General features: G+C 38.5%; 1 protein-coding gene across 9 annotated transcripts in view; it reads left to right on the top strand.

Annotated features, from left to right (window-relative positions):
* INPP4B (inositol polyphosphate-4-phosphatase type II B) overlaps positions 1–23848 on the top strand; it is a 294594-nt gene that overhangs the window by 221317 nt on the left and 49429 nt on the right. For 8 of the 9 annotated variants that reach the window (XM_066317988.1, XM_066317992.1, XM_066317991.1 and 5 more), the window contains 4 exons: positions 2396–2573; positions 6577–6789; positions 12580–12724; positions 23265–23437. In XM_066317988.1, coding sequence (XP_066174085.1) covers positions 2396–2573; positions 6577–6789; positions 12580–12724; positions 23265–23437 — 709 coding nt within the window. The remainder of the gene's footprint in view (positions 1–2395; positions 2574–6576; positions 6790–12579; positions 12725–23264; positions 23438–23848) is intronic. The other variant, XM_066317987.1, reaches the window with a different exon arrangement.

The following is a 23848-nucleotide window of genomic DNA, read 5'->3' as shown; positions in this document are numbered from 1 at the left end:
GCTGACTTGTAAGTAGTAATCTCTTTTCATGAAGGGAAAGGCCACAGAAAACCTCAGCTAGTCATAGATGCATCAGTGTGAAGACAACAGTTAGAAATTTCAATTACTCCCAAAGATGTTGTTTTTGAAAATAATTGCACATTTTTCTAGAGGGATGGAGGAAGCTGCCCTCAAATTATGAGAGAAACAAAATATTTGTTGGAGTTGTGCCATGCTTTCTGAGGTTCCAGAAATGTTTAAATTAGCCAAATAATGAAGTCTGGAAATACACTTCATTCTGAGGAGTCATTCTGTCTTCACTAATTCCTTTATTTAAAAGCTATGATTTACTTTATTGCAATGAGGCCTGCCCACACCTTTAGTGTCACTCTCCCCTCTTTGTTACAGCAGTGTCTGTAGCTTCTCTGCTGCAATATTCAGTCAAGCTTAGAGCCTGTGAGGGATCAGGGAAAATGATCTGGGATTTAAAGACTGAGGGAAATCCCAGAAAGAAGTGTGTGCATGGTGAGCTTGATAACAGCATTAACCAGATTCAGCCTGCAAAAGACTGTTTGATAAAGGGAGGGAGAAGCCTGATGGGGAATTAGAGAACTATCAAGACTTTTAAGACTATGTCTTGACTGCAATTAACATGGACTGTTACTCTTTGTCCCTGCCCTGTCTACTGAGCGTGGTAGCTTGAGTGTTCCAGTGAATGTAGTGTTAGGCCTGACTCGGGAAGTCCATCCCACTAACAGTGTGTCCACCTCAAAGGCAAAACTGTGGCACTTTTATCATTATTCAGAGGGACAGAGATTTTTTTTTTCTTTTTTTTCCCCCTAACTAATTAGGAAAGGCAGTTTATATGATTCATTTTGCTGCAATACTCAGAATTGACTCATGCTAGACATGAGTCTAGTAGCTCATGTAAGTTGGAGATGCATCAGAATTTAGGTGTGGCTGGTAGCATGGATCAGCTTTGCTCACTTAGATGCCATTCATCCTGACTGCCTCTACAAAGAATTGTATCTAGGGGTGAAGACATTGGTGAAAGACAGAAAAATAGAATGGGTATTGGGGAATTTGGGACTGTAATTCAGCAAAATGTGTAAGCAAGAGTCTCAATTTTAAGACTGCCTGAGGCTGTCCTTATTTGTCATAGAAAATCATAGAAAATGCTGAATTGGAAGGGAACCATCAAGATTTAATTTCAAATTTGTAGAAAACTAATGATGAAGGAACTGGAAGTCACTCAATAAAAGATGCAAAGGGGAAGTGGAGCAGTGAAGAGATCTGGAGAAAGACTGCCATGAAACACAATGCATGAAGTTGAGAGGATTGAACAAGTGTCAATATTTGGGTCTTGGTATGCAAGATTAAGAAAGAAATCAGTGGTGAAAGGGTTGAAGGGACTGAAGTATTTATGACGAAAAGACACAAGAAGAGAGAAAGGAGACACAAACAACCAGCTGGGAGGAGTATGTACATTCCCTTGGCATTGGTGATGTGCCAGGAGGTGCTTGGTTTCTTTTTTTGCCTATGTTAATCTGAAGCTGCAAAAGATTTCATTTAGTTTCTCTGAAAGACCGAAGCAGGGCTTTATAAAAGGAAGAGTTTTGTCCAGGAGGTTCAGGTGAGGAGCTGTGAGCTACAAGGAAAAGCCAGTGGGTGTGTGCATGGTGTCTGAAATGGTATTTGGGAACAATGGTATAAGAGGATATTGCAGAATTAGTAAGGGGTGAAAGAGGAAAGAGGGATAGGAGAAGTCCTGCAAAAGAATTGCAGTAGTTTGAACAGTTGAAAGTAGGAAGTTTGCAGTGAGCATTTGTGTGCTTTTGGAGTAATTAACTCCCACACCCCATTGCTGTGTCTCTTCTTGCAAATCAGGCACCTGATTTTTATTAGAAATTACTCTGTTTGTCATCACTTCCTGCGCATCACTGAGGCTAATCAAAACGCAATGTGGGCCACTGATCAATTAAACATTAATAGCCCATTTTCAAAGACCTAGTGAGGTAGTTAGTACTCTGTTTGAGAGTTCTGTTGGGGAAAACAAGGTGACTTATGCTCTTTAGCATTATTACCTGATTTTGTCAAATATTTTATACCTCTGGAATTAGTGTTTAAAAGAAGCACATAAAAATATGGAGGGTTTGTGTTCAGATCAGTCACTCAAAGGACTTTTGTACTGTACTACTTGGAGCATGTGGTGGTGGGTAGACTGTTTTATGCTACCGTTTAAGGGAAGGTTTGTTTTTCCACCTAGAGGCAGGAGTGTTGCAGTGGTATCTGTGAAGTTCAGGCATCTGGGGTTTTTTTTTTTTTTCCAGAAGTAGTGGTAAGATTTTTAGCACCGTAAGCATTGCTATTAATGGCAGAAATGAATTTGACATTATGTGACTCTCTGTTATCACAGTACTGGATACCAGTGTATTTACTATTCACCTGAAAACACAGCCAAGGCAAAAGAAGTTCTCAGCAACATCAATCACCTGCAGCCTCTCATATCAAGCCATGCAGACCTGCTGCTTAGTTCTGCAAGCCAACGTTCTCCAGACAGCTTGAAGAATTCTTTAAAGATGCTTTCAGAAAAAGTAAGATTCAAATCTTCATTGCAATGGAAAATGGAATAGCCAAGTCTCTCTAACTGCTGGGAGGGAAGGGGGGGTTTCTGCATAAATTGACTTTCACAGCATCAGGAAATCTTAAATAAACTCAGCTAAAATAAGCATCAAAATGTTGTTATTAGAAAAATAATGTCATTTAGCATTTCTGTAGGCTTTCCATATGGAAAAGTAATGAAATCTATAAAGATTGCCTTTATTTTAAAGTATAATTAATTTAATTTCATATATCTTCTTTATCCTCTAGTGGCCACATACTGGATTTTATCAAAATACCAAAATTCATAAATAATTTTATAGTATGATAAATCATTATTTTTTATTCTTTCTGTTCTATTTCAAGCTGCTGCTTATGGGAGGTAGTTCAAGCCAGGTTTGTGTATAAGGTTTAGAACAACAGCATGATCAGAAATGGTGAATCAGCCCGGAAGGAGAAGCTGGGAAGTTGGCTCCAGGAGATCTCAAATTTTAATTCTCTTTCTTCTGTTCTATCCCTCTGTAGCTGTTGCCTCCTGCTCATCTTAGTTCCTTTGGTTCTAATTAGGGAAGATGATATTTCCCGCCTGTCTCACAGACTGATGATGGAGATGAAGCCTGTAGTACTTCCTGGCATACGTTATCCTATAAAAACATGAAGCACTATGGCTGTGAGGTGGTGAAAACTTTCCCGTTGCTCCATGGGCCCCCCTCAGTAACGTGATCCCAGTGTGGCTTACTAACACAATCAATAACCATTCCAATGTGTCTTCAGCTATTGACAAGTGACAGCCCTTGTGGGCTGTTGAGCACTGTTATCCCAGCAGTTCCTCATTCAGTGGGAGAGTTTCAAATCTGAATGTTGAGCTCAGCCACTTGCTGTGAAGGCATTGCAGAGGAGCCACGGGGGAGAGAAACATTGGTCTCAGTTGCAGATGTGTAAATGTAACTCTGAGAACACTGGAGTCACTGTGAATGCCAGGGATAATGGAAGAAAGCAGAATTCAACCTGGAAATTAAACAGAGGATTTAGGGGGGGAGGGTGGTTTAGCAATTATAGTGTACCTTTGCATGTAGGAAGGCATTTTTAGCTGTGCACAGGACAGGTGGAGCTGCTCTGTTAGTGCTTAGTTCAAAGAAATCTGCATGCACAGGTAAGGCAAATCAGACAAAGTAGTGTTTGTTCTGAAGATCCAAAGTGTGGTTGCTAAGGGATGTGTGTTGCTTTGGCCATTTGCCTCCGGGCAGGAGGAGGGGATGATTTCAGAGGGGCTGCAGGCAGCCTTGGTACTAAAGCACTGCTTGAACCATGGCCTGCTGATGACTCTGGCTATAGAAAACGGTGAAAAAAGAGAATTTATTCAGTTTGCAAAAGTCACAGATAGTTTACATTTATAGCTGGTGACTTAGCTTTGTATATTCCTGTCAACTTTTCAGGGCCAGGGTTAAATTGCTGTTAGTACATGAGCTCAGGTTCCCAAAAGGAGTCTCACCCAATGTACTCTGTGGATGTCTGTCTAGCCTCCACCTTTTGCTTGGAAGAGATTAATCCAGTTGTCTGAACAACTGCAGCAGGAGTGGTTCAATACCTGCTTCCTGTCTGTTCCCAAATTTACTCTTAGGAAAAGATGGATAAGGGAGAAATAGGGCAGATTGCCGAGGAAGCGAGTGTGGTGGGACAGCTGCTTGAAAAGAGGGGAAGAGAGATGGGGAGGAAAGACCAAGAAACAACTTCAAGGAAGGGAAATACCATTTCCCTGACACTAGAACCCTCATAGTTAATTCAAAGCCTTATATTGATGTTTTAAAGTAATCTGTTTGTATCATCTGGTACAGTACTGGAGAACCAAGTCTATCACAGGGTGTTCCTGCTTATTTTTTAGGTAGAGTAGCACGTATTCTGCTGAATATAATTACATGATACCTGCTTGTATTCCTGAGGCATATATAGTGCTTCTGCAATTCCATCTTTCCTATACTTTTTATACGTAAAAAATAAATGCTCTTATGTTATAACTTGATAGAAATCTAGAAATTAAGCATCTGTTTAAAAAAGTCATAAAAATTATTTGCCTGGTAATGAAATTCCACAAGTTTATTTAAAAAACATATCACTTGATATATAATAATTATTTCTATAATAATTAGGTAGCAGAGAGTAAATCTCGGGTATCAATAATGTGAATTACATTTAAGTGTTCATGCTGGAAATGGAAGGACTGGCTGCATGGATTAAAAGGGGAAAATTAAATCAAATAATTCCACTACTGCTTCTTAAATGGAGCTTATTTTCTCATATTAAGCATGGTTTTACTTCTCCATATAATTTGCAATTTACTGTAGTGTTTTCCTGTGACTAACCTTTTATCATCCCTTTTTGTTAATTGATTAAGGAAGCCTTTAGCTGTCGACAAGTGTATCAGCATTTGCAGCTTGCAGAAGGCTTGATAAATTCATTTTCCAGCTATGCCTATCTTTGTTTGCAGAAATACTCTTTAGTAGAGTATCTAAAAGAATTTGCAAAGTTTTCATTTCTTTGTATAGACTGGTTTTGTGATTTCAATGCAATTTCATAAATAGTGATGTTCTGCAAATTTAGCTGTACTGAGCTGTTAGAAAATGAGGTTAAAATGTAGACTGCTGTTAAACCAATGGGATCCCTGAATGGAATTTAATTATAGAATCATTTTAGTTTCTGCATAAAAATAAATGGAGTCTCACTTCTGTGCTGATTTTCTTTTAAAAATTAATTTTCCCTATAAAATATTTCTATTCAATTATATTACTTAAACTTTTCAGATCATTAGCTAATATACATTGCAGTCATAGGGGACATTCTTTACATCGAGTTATCCAATACTCACAATTTTTTGAAGTTTAAAGGTTTTTTGAGTCTGCCATGCCTGATCCAGAGACCTGAAATGATCTCAAGCAGACATTGTGGGGAAGATAGTATGAAACCTCAGCAAAACCATGATATTGCTGTTTTTAAGGACAGACTAGTAATGGAGTTTCACCTCCCTTGTTATGGGACTTTAAAAGAGTCTTGAAGAGGAGCTTTGCTGTTACCACAGAACCCCTCAAATCTCATTTTGCCATGGTAAGGCAAGGCATAGTAGGGTTTGATAGCACTGCTCCCCAAAGACTGATTCATTCTCCAAGCATGCCGCTTCTGGAGGTTGGAAATGTAGAGAACTGAAGTTGTCCTGCAGAGCAATGCAGGACTCCAAGGAGACAGTCCTGAGGGGCTACATATAAGAAAAGTGTTAAAAAACACCGTTTCCTTCGGGAGTCAGGTTGGTAAGGAGGAGAAGGAATGGGTCTGGTAAAACTGCCAGGGAGACAAGTAGTGTTGCCAAGTCGAAAGAATTCCAAGTCAAGTCTGATTTTGGTTTAAAAAAATCTATTATTTATCTTAGATATGCCTAAGGTTCTTATTTTTAAAACTAGAAGTTTATTTGCAGTAAAGGTCTTCAGCCTTTCCATGTGCAACCATTCGGAAAATATTTTTTTTCCTAAACATAATGAAAGGGGGAAAAAGCAGAAACTTCTCATTCAAGTGCCTAACTCAGCAGTGTAGAGTGGTGAGTTTTATTTAGGGAGATGGTTATTTGTGTTTTATCTAACTGGTTATTTGTGTTTTATCTAACACTTATTCAGAAATTATTGTGCTATGGTTGGTTACTCTTAGAACTGGTTCTTGCTGAGGCTTGCCTCTGAGGCAAAATTTGGAATTTGATTAAAATGTGAAAACATGATCTCTATGATAGATAATGTACTCTTGTGTTGATCCTTAGATCCACTGGGATTGTAGAAATTGATGATGTCCCTAAAACCCTTGAAATGTTCCTCATTATTTGTTGGCCTACCTTATTTTCTGCTTCCCAGGCAGGCCTGAAACAAATGCCCTCTCTGCCTGAGGATAATTCAGCATCGCATTATACACCTTTGCTGCAGTACTGCATTTAACCTTCTCATTCCTTTGGTTTTTTCCTAGACTGAGTTATTTGTGCATGCATTCAAGGACCAGCTGGTCAGAAGTGCCCTTTTAGCACTGTACACAGCCCGACCTGGCTGTGTCCTCAAGAAACCAGCTGTGCCTAGAAACAGTGCAGAAGAAGGGGCTGATGCACAGCACCAGGATCATCCTTCTCAGATTAAAAGGCAGGACTCTATACCCCATCATTCTGAGTATGATGAGGAAGAGTGGGTAAGTAAAGCCAGAAACGCTTGGTCAGCATTCAATGCAGAGCCCTACAAATCAGCATAAACAAGCTCAAGCCCTAAGTGTCCTTGTCACATGTCATTGCAGGGGGGGAATGCGGTGCAAAACTGTAAAATTGTGTTTTTCAGATGCGTCAGATTTTGAAACTTAATTTGAAGGATTTTCCTAAGTAAAGTGTGCTGCTCTGAGACTGCCTGGTTGTGCATATATCAATGAAGATGATGAGTGTTTTCTTGCCCAGACAGAAAAATAGTCTTTGTTCTTCCTTGGGTTGTTTTTGCTAGTTGGGCAGATTTAAGACTGGAGCAGCATATGCTGTTCAGAGGGAAATGTTCATTTCTTCTCCACCCCCTGCAACACCCCCCTCCAGCCCCTCAGGCTGTAACCATTTTAAATACACATGAATTAACCCTCAGCTAAACAGAGCCCTTTGCCCTTAGCCTCTGTTCTTATAGGATGTCTGAGGTTGTGTAAAAGAATTAAACATAACTTCTAGATTGTAACATTCTTAGAGTATCTTTCAAAGATATGTATTATTTATATGGCTGAGATTTTATAAATCAATTATTTTGGTAGATGTCTTCATAATAGTTCTGTTACTTTGTTACATACGTACTCAACCCATTTTTATTCAGTCCAGGCTCATACTTTTAGTTCATCACTGTATTCTCATAAACGTAAAGGATGCCAGCATATTCATCTCTATTGTAAATTATTAATAACTTGTGTGAGCTATGGTATTGCACCTCAACTGTAATTTTTATCCACACCAAAAATAAAGGAAGAAGGAATATATTTCTTCTAGAAGAAAGGCAATTATTTCCAGCCCCATGCATTAAGTAGTCATGAGATTTAAACAATAAATAACTCATTCTTTTATTTGTCCTCTGGTTTTAGAGCCTTTAATTCACTTTTTCTTGTTTTCTCAACAACCTGAGGGGCTGGAATGGTGGTTCTTTACTTGAACTATAGCCAAAATGTTTGTTTTCAGCTGTTGAAACATTCAGAAATGTAAATAACACAATAATTTTCATAAAAGTGAGAAATTTTTCACTGGAAGAAGTGGCACTTTGTGGAAGTTGTATTTTAATGTAGTACTGCAATTCTCCTCTTCTGAAGAGAAGATAACTTTACTATATTTCATTACTGATTAAAAAATCTGCCAGATGCTTGGTCCTCACCTATTAAATTGCATAAATGGGTAGTTTCAAATGGTATTTATTTTTTTCTACTGAATTAGTATGGTTATCTTGATTCAAAATTAAGTGCATCTTTCACTGTTTTTTGAGTTAAACTGAGTCAGAGTCAGTGTCAAACTTGAGACAGTGTAAATCTTGGAGAAATTTTGTGATTTTTTTTCTGAATTTGAATTTTTAGACTTTGAATAAATTTCATTCTTTCTGTCAGCAGAGGTGATAAATAATGTAAGTTTTAGTAATCAAATTGTCATTAGCATAATGGAAAGAGAAAGAATAAATCCCTATAAGATTTAAAAAATTACTCAATCTACTGTGAAACTCAGCTATAAAGGACAAAACTTCGAGATATGTTGCTTTGTATGCACAATGCTCTATCTTCCTTTGCTGTTGTGGGGATTTTTGTCACTATTATCAAGCACTAGTGTTGCATTTTGGAATTTTGGTTTTACCTGAAATCTAAATCCTTAAACAACTCTTTAAGCTGACCCTGTTCCACCCACTTCACATGCCTGTGTTACCTTATGCCCAGCACAGAAGCAGGAAAACTCATCCCAGAGTCTCTGGCAGCAGCATGGATTGAGCTATTTATATCGGTGCACTATGCACAGGCAGCAGAAAAGCATCACTGCCAAAGGAAAAATATTTGACTTGAGAGTTTTACATTGCCTCTGGGTAGATATTCTCCTCTCCTCTCACCAGCTGCTTCTGCTAGCCTAGAACCTCCCTGCAGGAAGGCACAAAGCAAGTTTTCATGTATAATACAAGAAAAGGTGGGCACATTGCCACTTGGAGCTGGCTCTGCTCTGCACTTCTGACTGGTTAATGGGGCTGGAGCTACAAAGAGCAGATAAAATGGCATTTCCAATAAGCTCTGTACAAATGCTGATGTGGTGATCAGACATGGGGCTGAAAGACTACTGTGTGTGTGATCTATTCCATGGGCCACAGCACAAGGGGGTGTTAATCATGCACATTACTTAAGAGATTTCCTTTATCTCTGAACAGAGCTCAAAAGAACCTTAAGGAAATATCTGACACTGGGAAGTGCAGTTGCTGTGTCATACCTGGCACAAGTAAAGCACACAATAGCTGTGGTCTATATGGAGGGACAAGAAATGACTAAGGAACTCTTGTGGTGAATTCAGAAAGGCTGAGAATCCTTTAGAAACAAAGAGACAGCCTCTGGGACTCCACTGGCTGGCAGTGTTTAGAGGGAAGACATCCAGTTTAGGTGCAGTGACGGAAGAGACTATCTGTTCCTGATCTCTGAAATAAAGAAGCTGTCCTACTTTTAAAGATACTTTCAGATCAGATGGAAATTAATTACATTTTTTCCAGTTGGGTAAATGAAAGAGAATTATTTTACAGGTTCATTTTTAATTGTCCTAGGAGAAGTGCCCAGCTTTCACTGATGCCAGGGCCTGGCTTTCCATGGAGATCTTTCATTGTGCATGTCCACTTGCCAGTGCCACAGCAGAGGTGACAGTAGAAGTGTGACTATGGTCATGTCTAACTAGCAGCAGCTAGTTGCATGAGCCAGGACTCCATAACATCCCAGAGGGCTTCTGAAGTTTGGAAGAAGTAGAAGCTGTAAATGTGGCACTGCCTGGTCCCAATGGAGTCAAGCTCTATTACAGATTTCCACCTTCCCTGCCATTGCCTTGACTTTTTTACTTAAAGGAGCAGCAGTGAGAGGGAGACAGAGATCTTGTTTCTCTCCTCCTTTCATGCCACAAACTTACCCTCCACATTGCTCCAGCAACTAGTGGTAAACTTAGTGATAAGGGGAAAAGTATCTTGCTTAGGAAGCTAGATTCCAGTGTATCAAGAAATATTTCTCTTGACCCTTCACTTGACACAGAGGGTTTATAAGAATGCTTGCTTAAGAGGCTGCACTGCATTTTGTCCTTTAACCTGGCACATGCTGTAAAGAGATCACTTGTGAGACTGCTCTTGGGAAAATTAAAAATAGACTGCTTAAGGAGATGGAAGGTTGGTGCAAAGTGTGCTAGGCTACAGGTAAATATTCTGGAAACAGTCACAGATGAAAATATGAAATGAGTTCATTTCTTCTCGTGGAGAATCATAGAAAGCCACTTGAGTTTCCCTGATTGGAAACTGCATTTTTATTTGAAAATTGTTCCTGCCATGCTGCAGGATTTCAACAGCTGTCTCACAAAACTGTGACTGCCTTTGGTGCAGAGAGAACAACATCTCAATTCATGATGGATACCTTTACCTTTTTCTATCCGCCCACAATCCCAGGAACCTGCTATGAGAAAAGGAGCTGTGAGACAAGCCCTTGCTCCCTCTCACTTGCTTGTATGTAAAAAACGCCAGATACATGATAGTAAGAGTGAGCTTTCTGTCAACAGATGTTTATGAATTTTGCTTCTAACCCCCCAGGGAATGTTTGTGTGAATATTGCACAGACATCATCTCGATGCTGGGTTAATAGTTGATTCAAAAAGAGAGAAGTGCTCTTTCCAAAGTGAAACAAGGGCTCATATTTTTGTTGCATGTGCAGTCACTCCAGATGCTCATTAAGAACTTAATGGTTTTTTTGTGGGGGGATTAAACTCCCCCAGCAGACAGAGGAAAGGGAAATTATATTGCCGCAGCCTCGCTGAGCAACTTGAGTTGTATATTCCTCTGCAACTTCAGTGACTGGAAGCTCTGAAGCTCCTTGATACTCTCTGGTAAAACTTGCTGATACTTGGGACCAGAATTTTTAGTATTTGCAGTATTCCACTGCTCTTCATGGAATCCTTCTCCCTAAGATTGTACTTGTGGATGGTAAAAATCAGTAGTTTCACACATATTCTAAATCTTTGTTTAGGATTGCTTGAGGTGCATATAGGAGGAAACTTCTGAAGGGATCTATACCTACCCTCTGTCTTTTGACTTTTAGTTGTATTTAAGCATGTGAATATCAAATACTCATGTGTCTAATGGTTTGTTTCATGTACAGGTGCAGATATTTCCACATGTTGCATTGTACATGCAGTAGTTAAAATAGTTGTGGAATAAATGCAGTTCTGCTTGGGTGTGACCAACTTCTTGCCCCATGTAAATCAAAAAAATCTTTTTCTTAGTGTGGTTAAAGCATGGGTTTATCTATGGAGAAAATGAACCATTGTTTTCATGTTCACCTATAAACTGGGTGCTCACTTGTCCTTAAGGCAGCCCACAAGAACGCTCCAGGAATCAGGTTTGGGGAGCTGGAGGAGAGGAACTCTGTTATACAGGTTGGGCAACTCCATGCTCCTGTCTGCAGGCCCATGTGATGTCTCTTAGGTCAGGGTGCCACTTTTCATAGATCATGTCCTCAGGAGGAAGGAACAGGGAAAAATCAGATCCCTCTGATCAGGATAAGGGCTTAAGTGTGGCATATAGTTGAAAAGTAACATTAGATTTGAATATTTGCCTTAGTAGTAGTTCTAGATTTGTTTTCACTCAAAATCCAAGTGTTGCCATTTATGCAGAATTATGGTATTTCTCTGAGTTTTCAGTTTTCTTTAACCTTCTCTCTTGTTATTTTGCAACTTCATTTTTGTGCCTGAAGACCTGACATATACATAATGCTTCTGGCACTGCAAAGTACAAAATAAAGTACTGATATTATCTTCCCATTTTTAACCCTCAAGCCAGCTCTGGTTGCTCTGCATTATTTTCAGCATGACTCAGCACTGAAACATGTTCATGGAGGGGAAGGGGGTGGTTTCTGTGGGTTTGTTGTGGTTTGGTTTTAGTCTGATTGTGTGCCTTGTGTACAGCCTCATTTCTTGTATGGCTTGGTTTTTTTCCTTCTAATTCAGCGCTGCAAAAGTAGGTGCAAGAGCTTTGATTTCTGCACCATCCAGCACCTGAAGGAACCTCCCTGTATCTCTGTTCCATAGCAGCTCTTTCTTATGCTCCACATTATTTCTTTCGTTCTCTGCTCATACAGAATTTCTTCTACCACGCTATTACTTCTGTAATTCTCTTATTTATTATAAACTCAGTTAAGTGTGATGATTACGGTTTATGTGAGAGGTGAAGAACAAAAGCTGAAATTGTTACCTAATAAACATGCCATGACAGCAAGTTTCTCTTTCTAGTCCTTGAATTTAACATTTGCTTCAGCAAAGTAGCTGATGTGATAAACTACAGGATGTGTTAAGTTGTCAAAAAGAGGTTATTAAGCACTACGATAAAACTGGAAGTCCCACACAAGGTTTGTTTTGGCAAGGCTTTGAGTGTGTCTACACTCTTAAGGTATCATTTAAATAGACAAACTGCTCAGCTCTTTGCTGCTAGACCTGAAACTTAGTCTGCATTTTCATGTTGAGTTTGAAGCATGAGTTCTCTGGTGCCTAAAACCAGTAAGAGTTTGGGTTCATTTACAGCGCAAGAAAAGTCTCCATGAAAAAAGAGATTTGGTAATAGGCTTAAGGATCAGAGAAACAGACTGATGCTGACATATAATATTTCTAGTAGTTTGCATGTCTGTCTTGACTTTAGGGGTTAATAAGTTACTATTGTCTCTTTTTTCTTCTTCTTCAGTAACAAGCAGTGATAATTCTGCTCTTTCCAGGACAGGGTGTGGGCCAATGTGGCAAAGAGTTTGAATTGCCTTATTGCCATGGTGGACAGACTGCTTGAAAAAGACAACATCAGCAACATTAAAGAGGGTGAAGATGAGCCTTCAGCAGCAGACTGTAAGGTCTTGCATACAGGTGGTAAGCAATGTTCCCCTAATATTTATTTTTTTTAGTCATGGACAAGGGTAAATAAAAATTTAAACAGCTACAGGAAAGTCATCTAGAGAAGACTCCCTAGTACCTTTGAGTAGAGTGCTAATAGCAAGATTTTGCATGCTTGTTGGGAGGTTATCAAAGTACAGCTTTATGGTGTGCTCAGATTGCCTGCCATGCTCAATCATTTGGGCTAGAGTGTAAACTTTTTGAAACCACAGTGTTTTCTTTTTGAAGGCTGATGTGATGTAATTTAATTTACTTTAGATTTTACTTGCATGTAGTATTTTGAGGGAAAAAAAATTGAACTTTTTCTTACCCCAAAGAAAACTTGTAAGGAAAGGTGAACATTCTGTATCAGTGTCATTCTCCTGCAAACCCTTCCTTTTTTCTAAGGTGATACACTGATTTTTAGTTTCTGATTTGATAAAATTCATATTTACCTGGATATACTTGTCAGCCTGTGTCAAAAGGCCAAGTGGAGTAATTCTATGGGATGATGTAAAGGAAATTATGTCCACAGTGGGTCCTTGTCACGAAATCTTCTGATTTTCTCCTATGGCTTCTTCTTGCATTCTTTGCATTGTTTGCATTCTTGATGCATAGATTAGATCTGCTTCATAAGTCTGATGAGACTATGTAGTCTGAAAACTTGTTAAAATAAATTAAACAGATCCTTAGTGATAGTGGTGGTAGTCTGAATGCAAGGAATTCAGGGCCAACCTTTGGCCACTCTTCAGCTAAATAAAACAACTCCCTGTACAAAGCAATAAACCAACACAGCTATTTTATGGAGCTTTGTATAGTTTGGACTTTTTTTTTTTTTTTTAATTGTGCATTTTATCCTGTATCTTCCCTTACGTGTTCTCCACAGAATTTAATGCATCATTTTATATCAAGAGTTTTTAAGTTATCAGTACTCACTTGTAATTTCTTTCTTACGTAAGAAAACCTAAAATTTTTTACTATGTTGTTTTTAAAAATTACTCTTGTTTTAGTGTGTTGTGTGTGTAGTACGGATGAATTCTGTGAGATTCTGGTTGTAGTATTGATTTTTAATGCAGCTGTAACATCTGCATTTTTACCAGGATCAGAGGTTTGTGCTGGAGTCTTGGAATCCTTGTTTTCAGTGCCAGATGTGCTGGACTTGATTTTGTATGAATAGTCCAGAGAACAGCTTATCTGTTTGGTTTTCTAAGTTTCTACCAGGCATGTAATGTTAGAGAGGTAGAGGATATAATTTCTGTTCTCTAGTGAAGGCTTGGAGGTGAAAAATATCAACACAGCTCTCTCCACCTTTCCTGCCTTCCTCAGAGAAGGAAGGTACAACCAGGTAGCTGTAGTTTTGAAGGAAGAATCCTTAGATGGTGAACCCAAGCATATTCATCGTGATTCAAGAGAAAAATTGAATATTGCTGTTGTTTCTGACTCCCTTCTCTTCCCTGTGGTGCTAACAAGTTTTCCTGCTGTTGTTAGAAGTCCAGTATGTCTTGTAGAAATGTTTTGCAGGGAAGGTGGTAGCAGTGCACTTTTACCCAGACGTCCCCCAAGTGGCTGCAGTGCTTTTGTGTGTTTATGCATAGAAGTACCTGTCGTGGGTTTTGTCTGTATTTCATAGTTACAAAACACCAGTTCAGATTTCCAGACTTCCTTCCTCTATCTGAAAGAAAAGGTATTATTTAGGATTATTGTTTTGGAATGCTTTCTGACATGCCTGGTTCATGCCAACGCGAACTTTTACATTATTTCCTTCACTCTCTTTTCTCTTTCCTCTGAACACATCCTTTGCTATATGCCATGAGATGGGTTTAACCAGTCCATTTGAGTCTTTCATTCTAGTGTGCTCATAGCTTTGATTCAGGCTCACCCCCTACACAGACAAATGGAATATCGGTTAGAGCTTTTAGGTCACAAGCCCTCCCTGCCCCCCAAAAAAGGAAAGTTACATCATTTTAAATACTATAATAAACAGCCATCGAGTAGAAAGAAAGGTAGCTCTTGCTAGGCAGTAATGATAACTGTAATGTTTAAAAAATTCTGGATGAGTTTCATCCAGCTGAGAAGTTGTCTTGTGGAGCTGGGAGTGGGGGGGGGGGGGGGCAAGGCCACAAAAAATGTCCAACTGCTATAGTGCTGGAATGAATTCATCCTTTTTCCTTCATTTCAGAGCCATCCCTATTTCTCTTGAATCAGTACAGGTGTCTTTCAGAGAGAGCAGTCAGTGCTTTTGTTGAGCTGTCCTGAAAGTTTGTAACACTCCCTCACATGAGAACTGCAGAGATTTGTGGGGCATACTGCTGTGTTTTCATGTTCTTTTTGAGTAAGACATCATTTTTTGGAATGCCTTGCACAGTTTATATGAGTTTCAAGGTCATAGAGAAATGGAGATGTTTTAAAATTGCTTTCTTTATAGGACTAACTTTAAAGATCTTTAAAGCTCTTTCTGAAGAGCTATCCAGGTCTGTGCCAAACCTGGTTCCCTAATGATTTTCAAAACTTTGGGCCCAGAATTTTTCATGCTTGACTTCTTCATGGGAATGTGGGTTTAGATGTTTGTTTTTCTCTGCATCTCCCTCTCTGAAATTTAGCACGATACCCTAGGGGTGCACTGTAAAGCACCTACAGGGAGGTTGAGATTCCAAATTTACAGTTATAAATTTGGCCTTAATTCTGCTTCATTTTCCACTTGAAACCTGTGAGTTTACAGCATTTTCCAAGACACAAAATTGCACTGTGTGTACACCCATAGATGCATTTTTAAAATTACAGAATTTCCTGCTACTTACAATTCATAAACACGGCATAAATGAAAAAATTGCCACATCTTGCTATTATATATTATAGGTAATTTGAGCATAATGTATTTCATTAGTGCTGCAAATGTATGGGCACAGATTGATCTTTGAGTCTGAAACTGCTTCAGAGCTGTAGTTAATCCTCAGAGAAATGGGGCTGCTTTTGTAAAAAAAAAAGAACACAGAATTTTGAACAAAATATTTACAAGTATGCCTTAAATACGGGATGAAATTTTTACTTATTTAGTGAACCTGACTGATTTTTTTGTAGCATATAGCAATGAAAAACCTTTCAAAGAATGCATGTGTTCATTTAGAAAACGTTATGACAATAATTTGATGCAATAGCATTTTCATATAAACATAGATGTTGTTGTAAGATATATTCAGAGTTTCCTAAAGTAGGTTTATATTTGTGGTCTCAGTGGTGACATTGTGTGATCATATTCTTTTTTTTCCCCAAACATGTTTATATTTATTGTTTGGAATCTTTGTAATTGGATATACTGAAGCACTTTTTTTTCTGTACTCTGCCTTTCAATCTGAATTATACCTTCCTTAGCTTTAACTTTTCATGCAGTCTGACCTTTGAGTGTATTCTAAAGACTGAATTTGAGTTACAGTTACCAAGGTAACATGCTATGGTTTCATCAGTTGCAGGATTATGAATCCTCTACAGGATAAATCAGGAAGAGTAGAAGGATTTTTAAGGAGAGGGGATTTTTTTGTTGTTCTTTTAACTCTAGTCTAGTATGCCTCGGAGAAATATGTGACAACATTAAATTCTTTTTTATTTTTGCCTTTTCATTTTCTGTGAGAGTTGGAATGTGAAAGGCTGTCCTGCAGCATTAGAGGTGCCAGTGAAACACAGCAGTTTGCTCTTTTGCTTACACAGCCCCTGACAGATCTCCGTGTTTGGCTGCTGGAAGCGGCTGTTGTTTCCATCTGCTCCTTGTACCATCCCATCAGAGCTCCCACCCAGCTGCTCCTCTGCTGGCTCTGGGTGACAGCTCCCTCATTTCAAACATACAGGATCCACCACATTATCACAAACAATTTGAGTTGCCAGTGTGATTACACCTGGATTTTGCCTTTCAGTGGATTATGGAATCATAAACTCTGTGAATTGGCTGCTGATAACCTGCAGCACAGGTAGCAGAGAGCACCTGGGGAACATTGCCACATGTCCTAGCTGGAATTAGAGGAAACCTCTGTACATACAGACATTGCTACAGACATATGTGGGTCAATTTTCCTTGTATTATCTGATACCAGTTGGGGGCTATATAAGTCTACATTCAAAATTTGATTCTGACTTTCAGTGCCCTGGGGATGGGCACTGCATCCTTTCAGTGCATCCCTGGTAGCAGTGGGAAGTAAAGTCATGTTCTAGTTTTGTTCGCCTTTTTTTTTTTTTTTTTGTCATTAGGAAAGGTTTTATTATAAAATATATTTTACACAGGAAGGTGGAAAATTTTCCTGTGGTCTGTGTCTCCTGGAGTAGCAAACATAATTTATTTAAACCAATTACATGTGTAAAGCTTTCTCTTCCCATCCTCTTCCTCATATTTTTCTTTCCTTTTCTCTTAAGCTTGTCTTTGCATCAATTTTAGTTATGCTTTTTTTTTTTTTTTTTTTTTCCCCTCTTGCTTCTCTGTCATTCTTTTCTGTTTGATAGGGTCCTTACCTGGACTGAATGTTGTCCAGCAATACAAGACAATCTCCTCACCAGTACTTTCTCTAAGTATTTTGGCTATAAACATAAGATAAAAAAATGTGTAAGGGGAAGAAAGACTATTTAACTGAATCAACAAACTAAAAGTATCAGAATATTTACTTGCACAGCACTCACAGGGCAAGGTTCATCCATTACTCCTGTGTTTACAGTGTATTAGATTTCCTCAGTTTTGTCTTTTATTACTTTTATCTTCTCTTTTTGTTTACACTGTGACTAAACATGCTGAGATACTTGTGTTTGTATGATTAGATGGTGTAGGTTTAACTGTTAATCCATATGACAGCATAGAAAATCTTGGATAATTGCAATAGAATAATAAATCCCAAGAATTCAAAAACACTCTTCTGGACACCCAAATTGTGCAAAATAAACCACTACTTTAAAGTGCAGGAATACCAGGAAAATTTATTCAGGTTTTTGTTGTTCCTCTGAGAACTGCTGTAGCATTATCAGTACAAAGCCTTCTCCTTTCTCAAAGAGCTTAGCCCTCAGCTGAACTTAAACTGAGCTCCAAGAGCTGAGTGGCAAAATAAGGAAATAAGGCACTGACCTTTTTATGGTGCAAAGTTGAACTCTTCTAAGTCAGTCTTTTTAAACCTCCCTTTAAAAAAATATAAATTAAAAGACAGTTCCTGTCTTTGGTGAGTAAAATCAAGTTCTAGGTTAATTATTTCATGCTTTTTTTATGGATTTACTGCTGCTCTGTGTTGATTGGTTTGACTTGCTTGCCTTTTTCCTTAAAACAGAGTTTGTCTAGTGTTCAATTTGTGATATCAAGACAACTCATTTATGTAGTTTTTCCTCTATTATTTTGATTCTGTCTTGCATTACTTTTATGATCAAGTACTAAGCGATAAACTCAAGTGAAAGGTTACTTAATGAGTATCTGCAGTTACATTTATATGTCACTTTTATGTTTATGTATGTTACATTTGTATTTATGTCTGTGATGCCCTCCTTTGCTTTAAGAGTATGACATTATGAGTTTTTTCTGCTTTTTATTTAAGGTTTAGTTTTTAACTTCACACTATTTAAGTTTTGAAGCGACTTAAAGCCATTCATGCATTTTAGGTGGCACAAACAGCAGTGACAAAATTTGCTGTTTTATCTGTTGCTAGGGCAAGAGGAGATAGGAGTGCTATGCTGAAGCATCACTGCTTTTCCTTTTTGGTTACCAGCATCCTTTAATGAGCATTTCAGGCGGCCTGACTTTGAAAAGAGCAGGAGCTTGCTTTTCTGCCAAACTTTATCAAATTTAACATGTGGTTTGACATACTGCAACTTGGATATGAGCATGCAGCGCTGACTAGCTGGGTGCTAAGCTGGTCATTTGCCTGTGCGGGGCTGTTGATTACAGGAACATGGGACCGAAGGGCATTTTCCAGTAACCAAAGGGCAAATCCCATCACAGACTGAACTGCCGCCCCTCTCTTGGCAATGGACATGGAATATTTACTCAGTGCTTTGCCAAACATGCGCTTTTGTTTTAATCTCGTTGTTACTGCATAGCGGTGGTATTATCTTTTTAATTTCATCCTTCCATTCTTTATTTGAATATGTTTCAATTTTATGCCTCGTATTAGTTTCCAGTGGCTGACTAGCACAATTTTTCTACTGAGTTTCTTTGCCTCATCAGGAGGCTCTGACAGTTCTTCTGGATGTTGAGTGTTCCAAACTGACAGGCTGCCCATGTCATTTTAGCAACCTGACAGTCATCCTGGAGTCTCCTTCTTGCTTCTGTTCTTGCTCCTAATATCTTTTTTCAGATGTTGACTAATTCAGTTAATTTTTCAGCCTTCTTCAAAGGACTTTCCTCTATGTTGCGGATACAAATCTTGCAATTTTAATTTAAAAGAAAATTAAGATCTGAAAAGTCAATCTGTGTGAGACCATGAATTTATTCAAAGCAATAATCTGTGTTACTCCTTTCCTGAAGTGATTTTGCAAAGGTATTCTGAAAGATATTATATTCAAAAATGTGTACAAAATGATTCTGCAGAGTCACTCTAAGAGAACTTCTTTAGACATGTCAGCTCCCTTTACAAATAATATCTGTTTATGAATTGCAGTAGTATTATATATTTATGCCTTGTATACAAGATAGTCTTTTTTTTCCCCAAACTCTGCTGAATTTACTTGTAAGCTTCAAAATACAATTTTTATTTGTTTGTTTGTTTCACAAACTTCAGATTCACAGTGCTTCTCAGTGCCAAGGAACGATTTATAAGCTACAGTACTTACATATAAGTAGGTCTTACTGCTGGATTTTTGTACCGTTGTGCATTGTTAACAAATGATCCTCATTCATATTCCCGCTGGAGTATTTGCAGCAGGACATCCTGCACAAGTGACTCTGTAATTTTAACAGAGCAAAGATAGCATCTTTTTTTTTTTCTTCCTAGAGTTGGTTTTTCTAAGAACTCAATTTCTGAAACGCCTCTTATTTTGATTTTAAATAAAGCATAAGCATGAGAATATACTTGTCCATTCATGAACACTGCATTTTTTCACGAAACAATGCAATCCCTCTCAGATTTGCCAACTAGCTCCACCTTCTGGGGACTGGACATCCTTATTAACTGAGTTTGAGAAGTTTGAATGTGAGCAAGGAGTAGAAAATTGTTTTGGAAAACTTATCCACACAAAGGTTGTTATCTTTACTAGTGACATGCAACTCTTTATTCTACAGTAATTTGTATTTTCTCAGTTGCTAGGGTAAGGTTTTCTACAAACTTACAATTTTTATTGTTTACTAAAAAGCCAATACATATGTAAATAAAGCTCTGTATTCTTTGGGACATCGAGTACTCAGTAGGATTTATTTTTAATAAATTTAGTATGAATATTCTTTAGTGAAAAAAATGGCCTTGAGGATTTCAAATCTTTGAATTCCTTTTGTAATGCAACTATTACAGACAAAAATTACTTATGTTAATAAATTAATAAGTTAGTATTCCAAACATGCAGTCTCCTCTCAAAAAGTGTTGTGAGAAAATTATCTTGAAACTACCACAAGGCATTGCAAATTTAGAAAATTTTAATAGAAGGTGGTTATCAGTTGTTTACTGCCAACCTGGAAGGCTGCGTGGAAGAGAATCCACTTACATTTGTTCTGGGTCCGGTATTATTCAGTATTTTTATTACTGACTTGCCTTATGAAATATGGATGATGCTTATAAAATTTGCAGATGCTTAAAGCTGAGAGAGGCTTTAAGCACTGTGGGAGCAGGATTAGAATGGATCCTGATGAAAAGGAGCACTGAAAAATTCGGATGCAGTTCAGCAAGGAGAAATGCAAAGTTATGTTCCTGAAGAAACAGAAATCCACAGTGCAGGTGCAGATGGACTGGTGAAGTGGCAGCTCAGTAAAAACAGATCTAAGTATTATGTGACGTGTGGCCAGTATGTGACCCCTTCCACTCATAAAATTAAAGAATGGTTTGGGTTGGAAGGGACCTTAAAGAGCGTTTCATTCCAACCTTTCCGGAGCACTTGGGCAGGGACACCTTCCACTAGACACAATTGCTTAAAGCCCCATCCAGCCTGGCCTTGAACACTCCTAGGGGTGAGGCATCCACAGCTGCTCTGGGGAACCTGTGTCAGCCCCTCATCACTGTGAAGAATTTTGTCTTAACATCCAATCTAAACCTACTCTCTTTCAGTCTGAATCCATTCCCCTTTCTCCTGTCTGTACATGCTCTTCTTTTATGAAAAAGGCTGTCAGAAATGCTCTTTAGCCCTATCCACATAACCTGAAATTGTAATAGCAGGTTCAAGAAGTGTGGTTAGTTCTAGAAATTCTGCTTTTTTTGCCCTGCTGTCAGAGTATTTGCCACGTCCTTGGCTCTGTCTGTATACAGCTCTCCTTTCCTACAGAAGAGTAATAGATGTCTGTTTGCTGTACCTTCAAGTCTACTTTAAAATGGCCAGGTATAATCTTGTTCATTATTTGATCAAGTAAGAAGCAGCCAACAAACTCTATTCTTACCACACAGCACTGCTTATTGGTTCAGTCTGCAATACATCTTGTGAGCTTATTTTGCTGCTGTTGCTTTTATTGACACACGTTCATTGATTAAATTAATAAATGATTGTAATTTGAGTTGAAAGGAGAGTTTAGATTGTCTGGTCTGTCTATGCTGACTTCCAGTACATCACACCTTTTTATTTACCTTATTTCTAAACTCATCTGTGTTTTTCAGCAGCCTCTGGTTGTTCTTTTGCTTTTATTCCCTAGAATAAACTCCCCAGTTAGTCCTTGTTATTTTCTCTTCATGAAGAGGGGAAATCTAGTTGCTGCTCAGCCTTTTTCATCAGCTTAAGGAGATTAAACTCTAAATCTTGGTAGCTCTGCTCTGCAAGCTCTCCATTTTTCCAGCGGTCTCTCTAAAATGTGTACACCAGACCTTGGCACACAGTGTGTCATCACTCTGTTAGTCGGTGACATGTATAAAATCACCTCTTTTTGCTGGAGCTTGTACCTGGGGGTGGCTTATGATCTGTTTTGGCAGGATGACACTCACTTTGGAACTGCTGTTTTCCAGGGAACGCTTCCTCAGTGTTAATCATGATTAAATATGTATGACTGTGTTAAAACACATGTTGTCTGACCACGAAGACAATAAAGGAGCTCAGGTTGTTCTCTGTGCCTGTCCTTGTTCTCTGTCCTTGTTCCTCTTTCCTGCTCCTTACTTTGTGCAATTTCTCTCAGCTTTCAAAGTTCTCTCCAGTCTTCTTGGCTACAGTTTTATTAATTTATGTGTTTTTCTGGAGCTCAGCCGAATTGACTGGTAAGAGGCAGCTGTGTTTTCCTGCCTAAAGAACTTCCTCAGTACTAACGAGTTTTCAGTGGCCTGACGCAGAATGTTACCTGAAACAACATGATGCTGTCTTGCACCTAATTACAACAGATTTTAATTATCATTGATTCTTAATTACACTAATCTACAGAAAAGATGAGCTAATTATGGACTGTATTAAGTCAGTTGCATTCCCAACTTTTATATAGATTCTTCTAGAGTGTTGATTTCTCTCATTTTAAACCTTACAGTGAAACTGAGATGTGGATTCTGAAGGAGGGGGTTTCGTTTGTTTTTATTATTTGCTCAACTTAGGGAGTAGTCAAAGTCATATGCAGCTACAATGTAAGACTGATTTTATTAAATCCTGTAAAATTCAGGAACAGCTGGGATTGGGCAAGTTTGTGTAAGTTGTTCTGATTTTCTTCCATTCCTAGTTATCACTGTTTCATTTGTAATGTATTAAGAAATCAAAAATTTCAAGCATTTCACTAGGGTTTTTTTCTGATATTCCTAGCATGTATCCTAACAGAACAAAACATGCTTCAAAATAGTTCTACATCTCTCTGATATTAATACTAAAAATGAGTTCAATATCTCTGAATAGGAAAAGAGAACAATATAGAGAGAAGCAAGAAAAAAAAAGGAATATGATCTGAAGCTTATTATATTTTCAGCCTGTACATTAAGAAGATGATACCCTTCCAGATACCTATTTGTTGTTGTGTTTTGCCCTCCAGGATCCAATTTTTCTTAAATATATGGTTATTCTCCCTGGTTCTGCATTTTTGATGCTACTTCATTTCTTACGTAGTCAGCTGTAAGTCCTGGAAAGAGCAGGACTTCATCTCCGCTGTGTTTATGTGCTAAATGAGGTTTTATGTGTCTCCTTGTATACTCCGTGACACCTAAACACAAGTTTTACAGAGATACTGGGGCTGTTAAAGAAGGCTGCTGTTTGACAGTGCAGTTGGATTCAAGCCAGGGATTTAACCCCAGTCCCAGTGGTAAGATGGAGTCCTACTTACAACCATATTCTCCAGTGGCATTTCTGGTTCCACAATGGTATGGGGAGAGCTGCAGGGCTGTTTTAAAGGGTGATCTAACACAGCACTGCAGCCATCCTTCCTCACGGAGAAGGGTTTTTCACTGCGAGTCTTCCACTTTGGAACAGATGGCCTGTTTTGTTCTAGGTGACTGGTATGAGCAGCTGTACCCACTGGTGATTACACTGAAGGACTGCATGGGAGAGGTGGTGACCAGGGCCAAGCAATCCATGGCCTTCGTCCTGCTCCAGGAACTTGCCTGTGGTTTGCCCCAGTGTTTGATGCTGACCCTAAGAAGAGACATCGTCTTTAGCCAAGCAGTAGGTTGTCTTGTGTCACTTATTTCCTTCTGTTGCTGTAATTATAAGCATACTGTTCATGCCAGTGTTTGTGGCTTCCTTTTTTGTTGTTGTGGTTTTTTTCCAATTTGACACAACTTTTTCATTTATTTTCCGTGATATTCACCTAATATTTTATAATGTGACAGGGAACTAAATAGTAAATAGGAATCTGTAGTACTTCTATCGCTGTGTCAGAGAAGCAGGTCTGCAATGGACTGGAAAAGTTGCCTAATCCTGCCTTTGCATAAAGAAAGAGCCAGAAATCTATTCTGAGACTTCCTAGATTATATAGTTCTCAAGTCTAGCTTTGAATATGTCTTGCTGATATTCATAATCACAAAATAGGTAGGGTTAAGGGACCTCTGGAGATCATACAGTCCAACACTGCTG

Source organism: Sylvia atricapilla, chromosome 4 (assembly GCF_009819655.1).
Source record: "Sylvia atricapilla isolate bSylAtr1 chromosome 4, bSylAtr1.pri, whole genome shotgun sequence".
Lineage (NCBI taxonomy): Eukaryota > Metazoa > Chordata > Aves > Passeriformes > Sylviidae > Sylvia > Sylvia atricapilla.
Note: the sequence above shows the minus strand (reverse complement) of the source record. Positions and strands in the feature narration are given on the sequence as shown.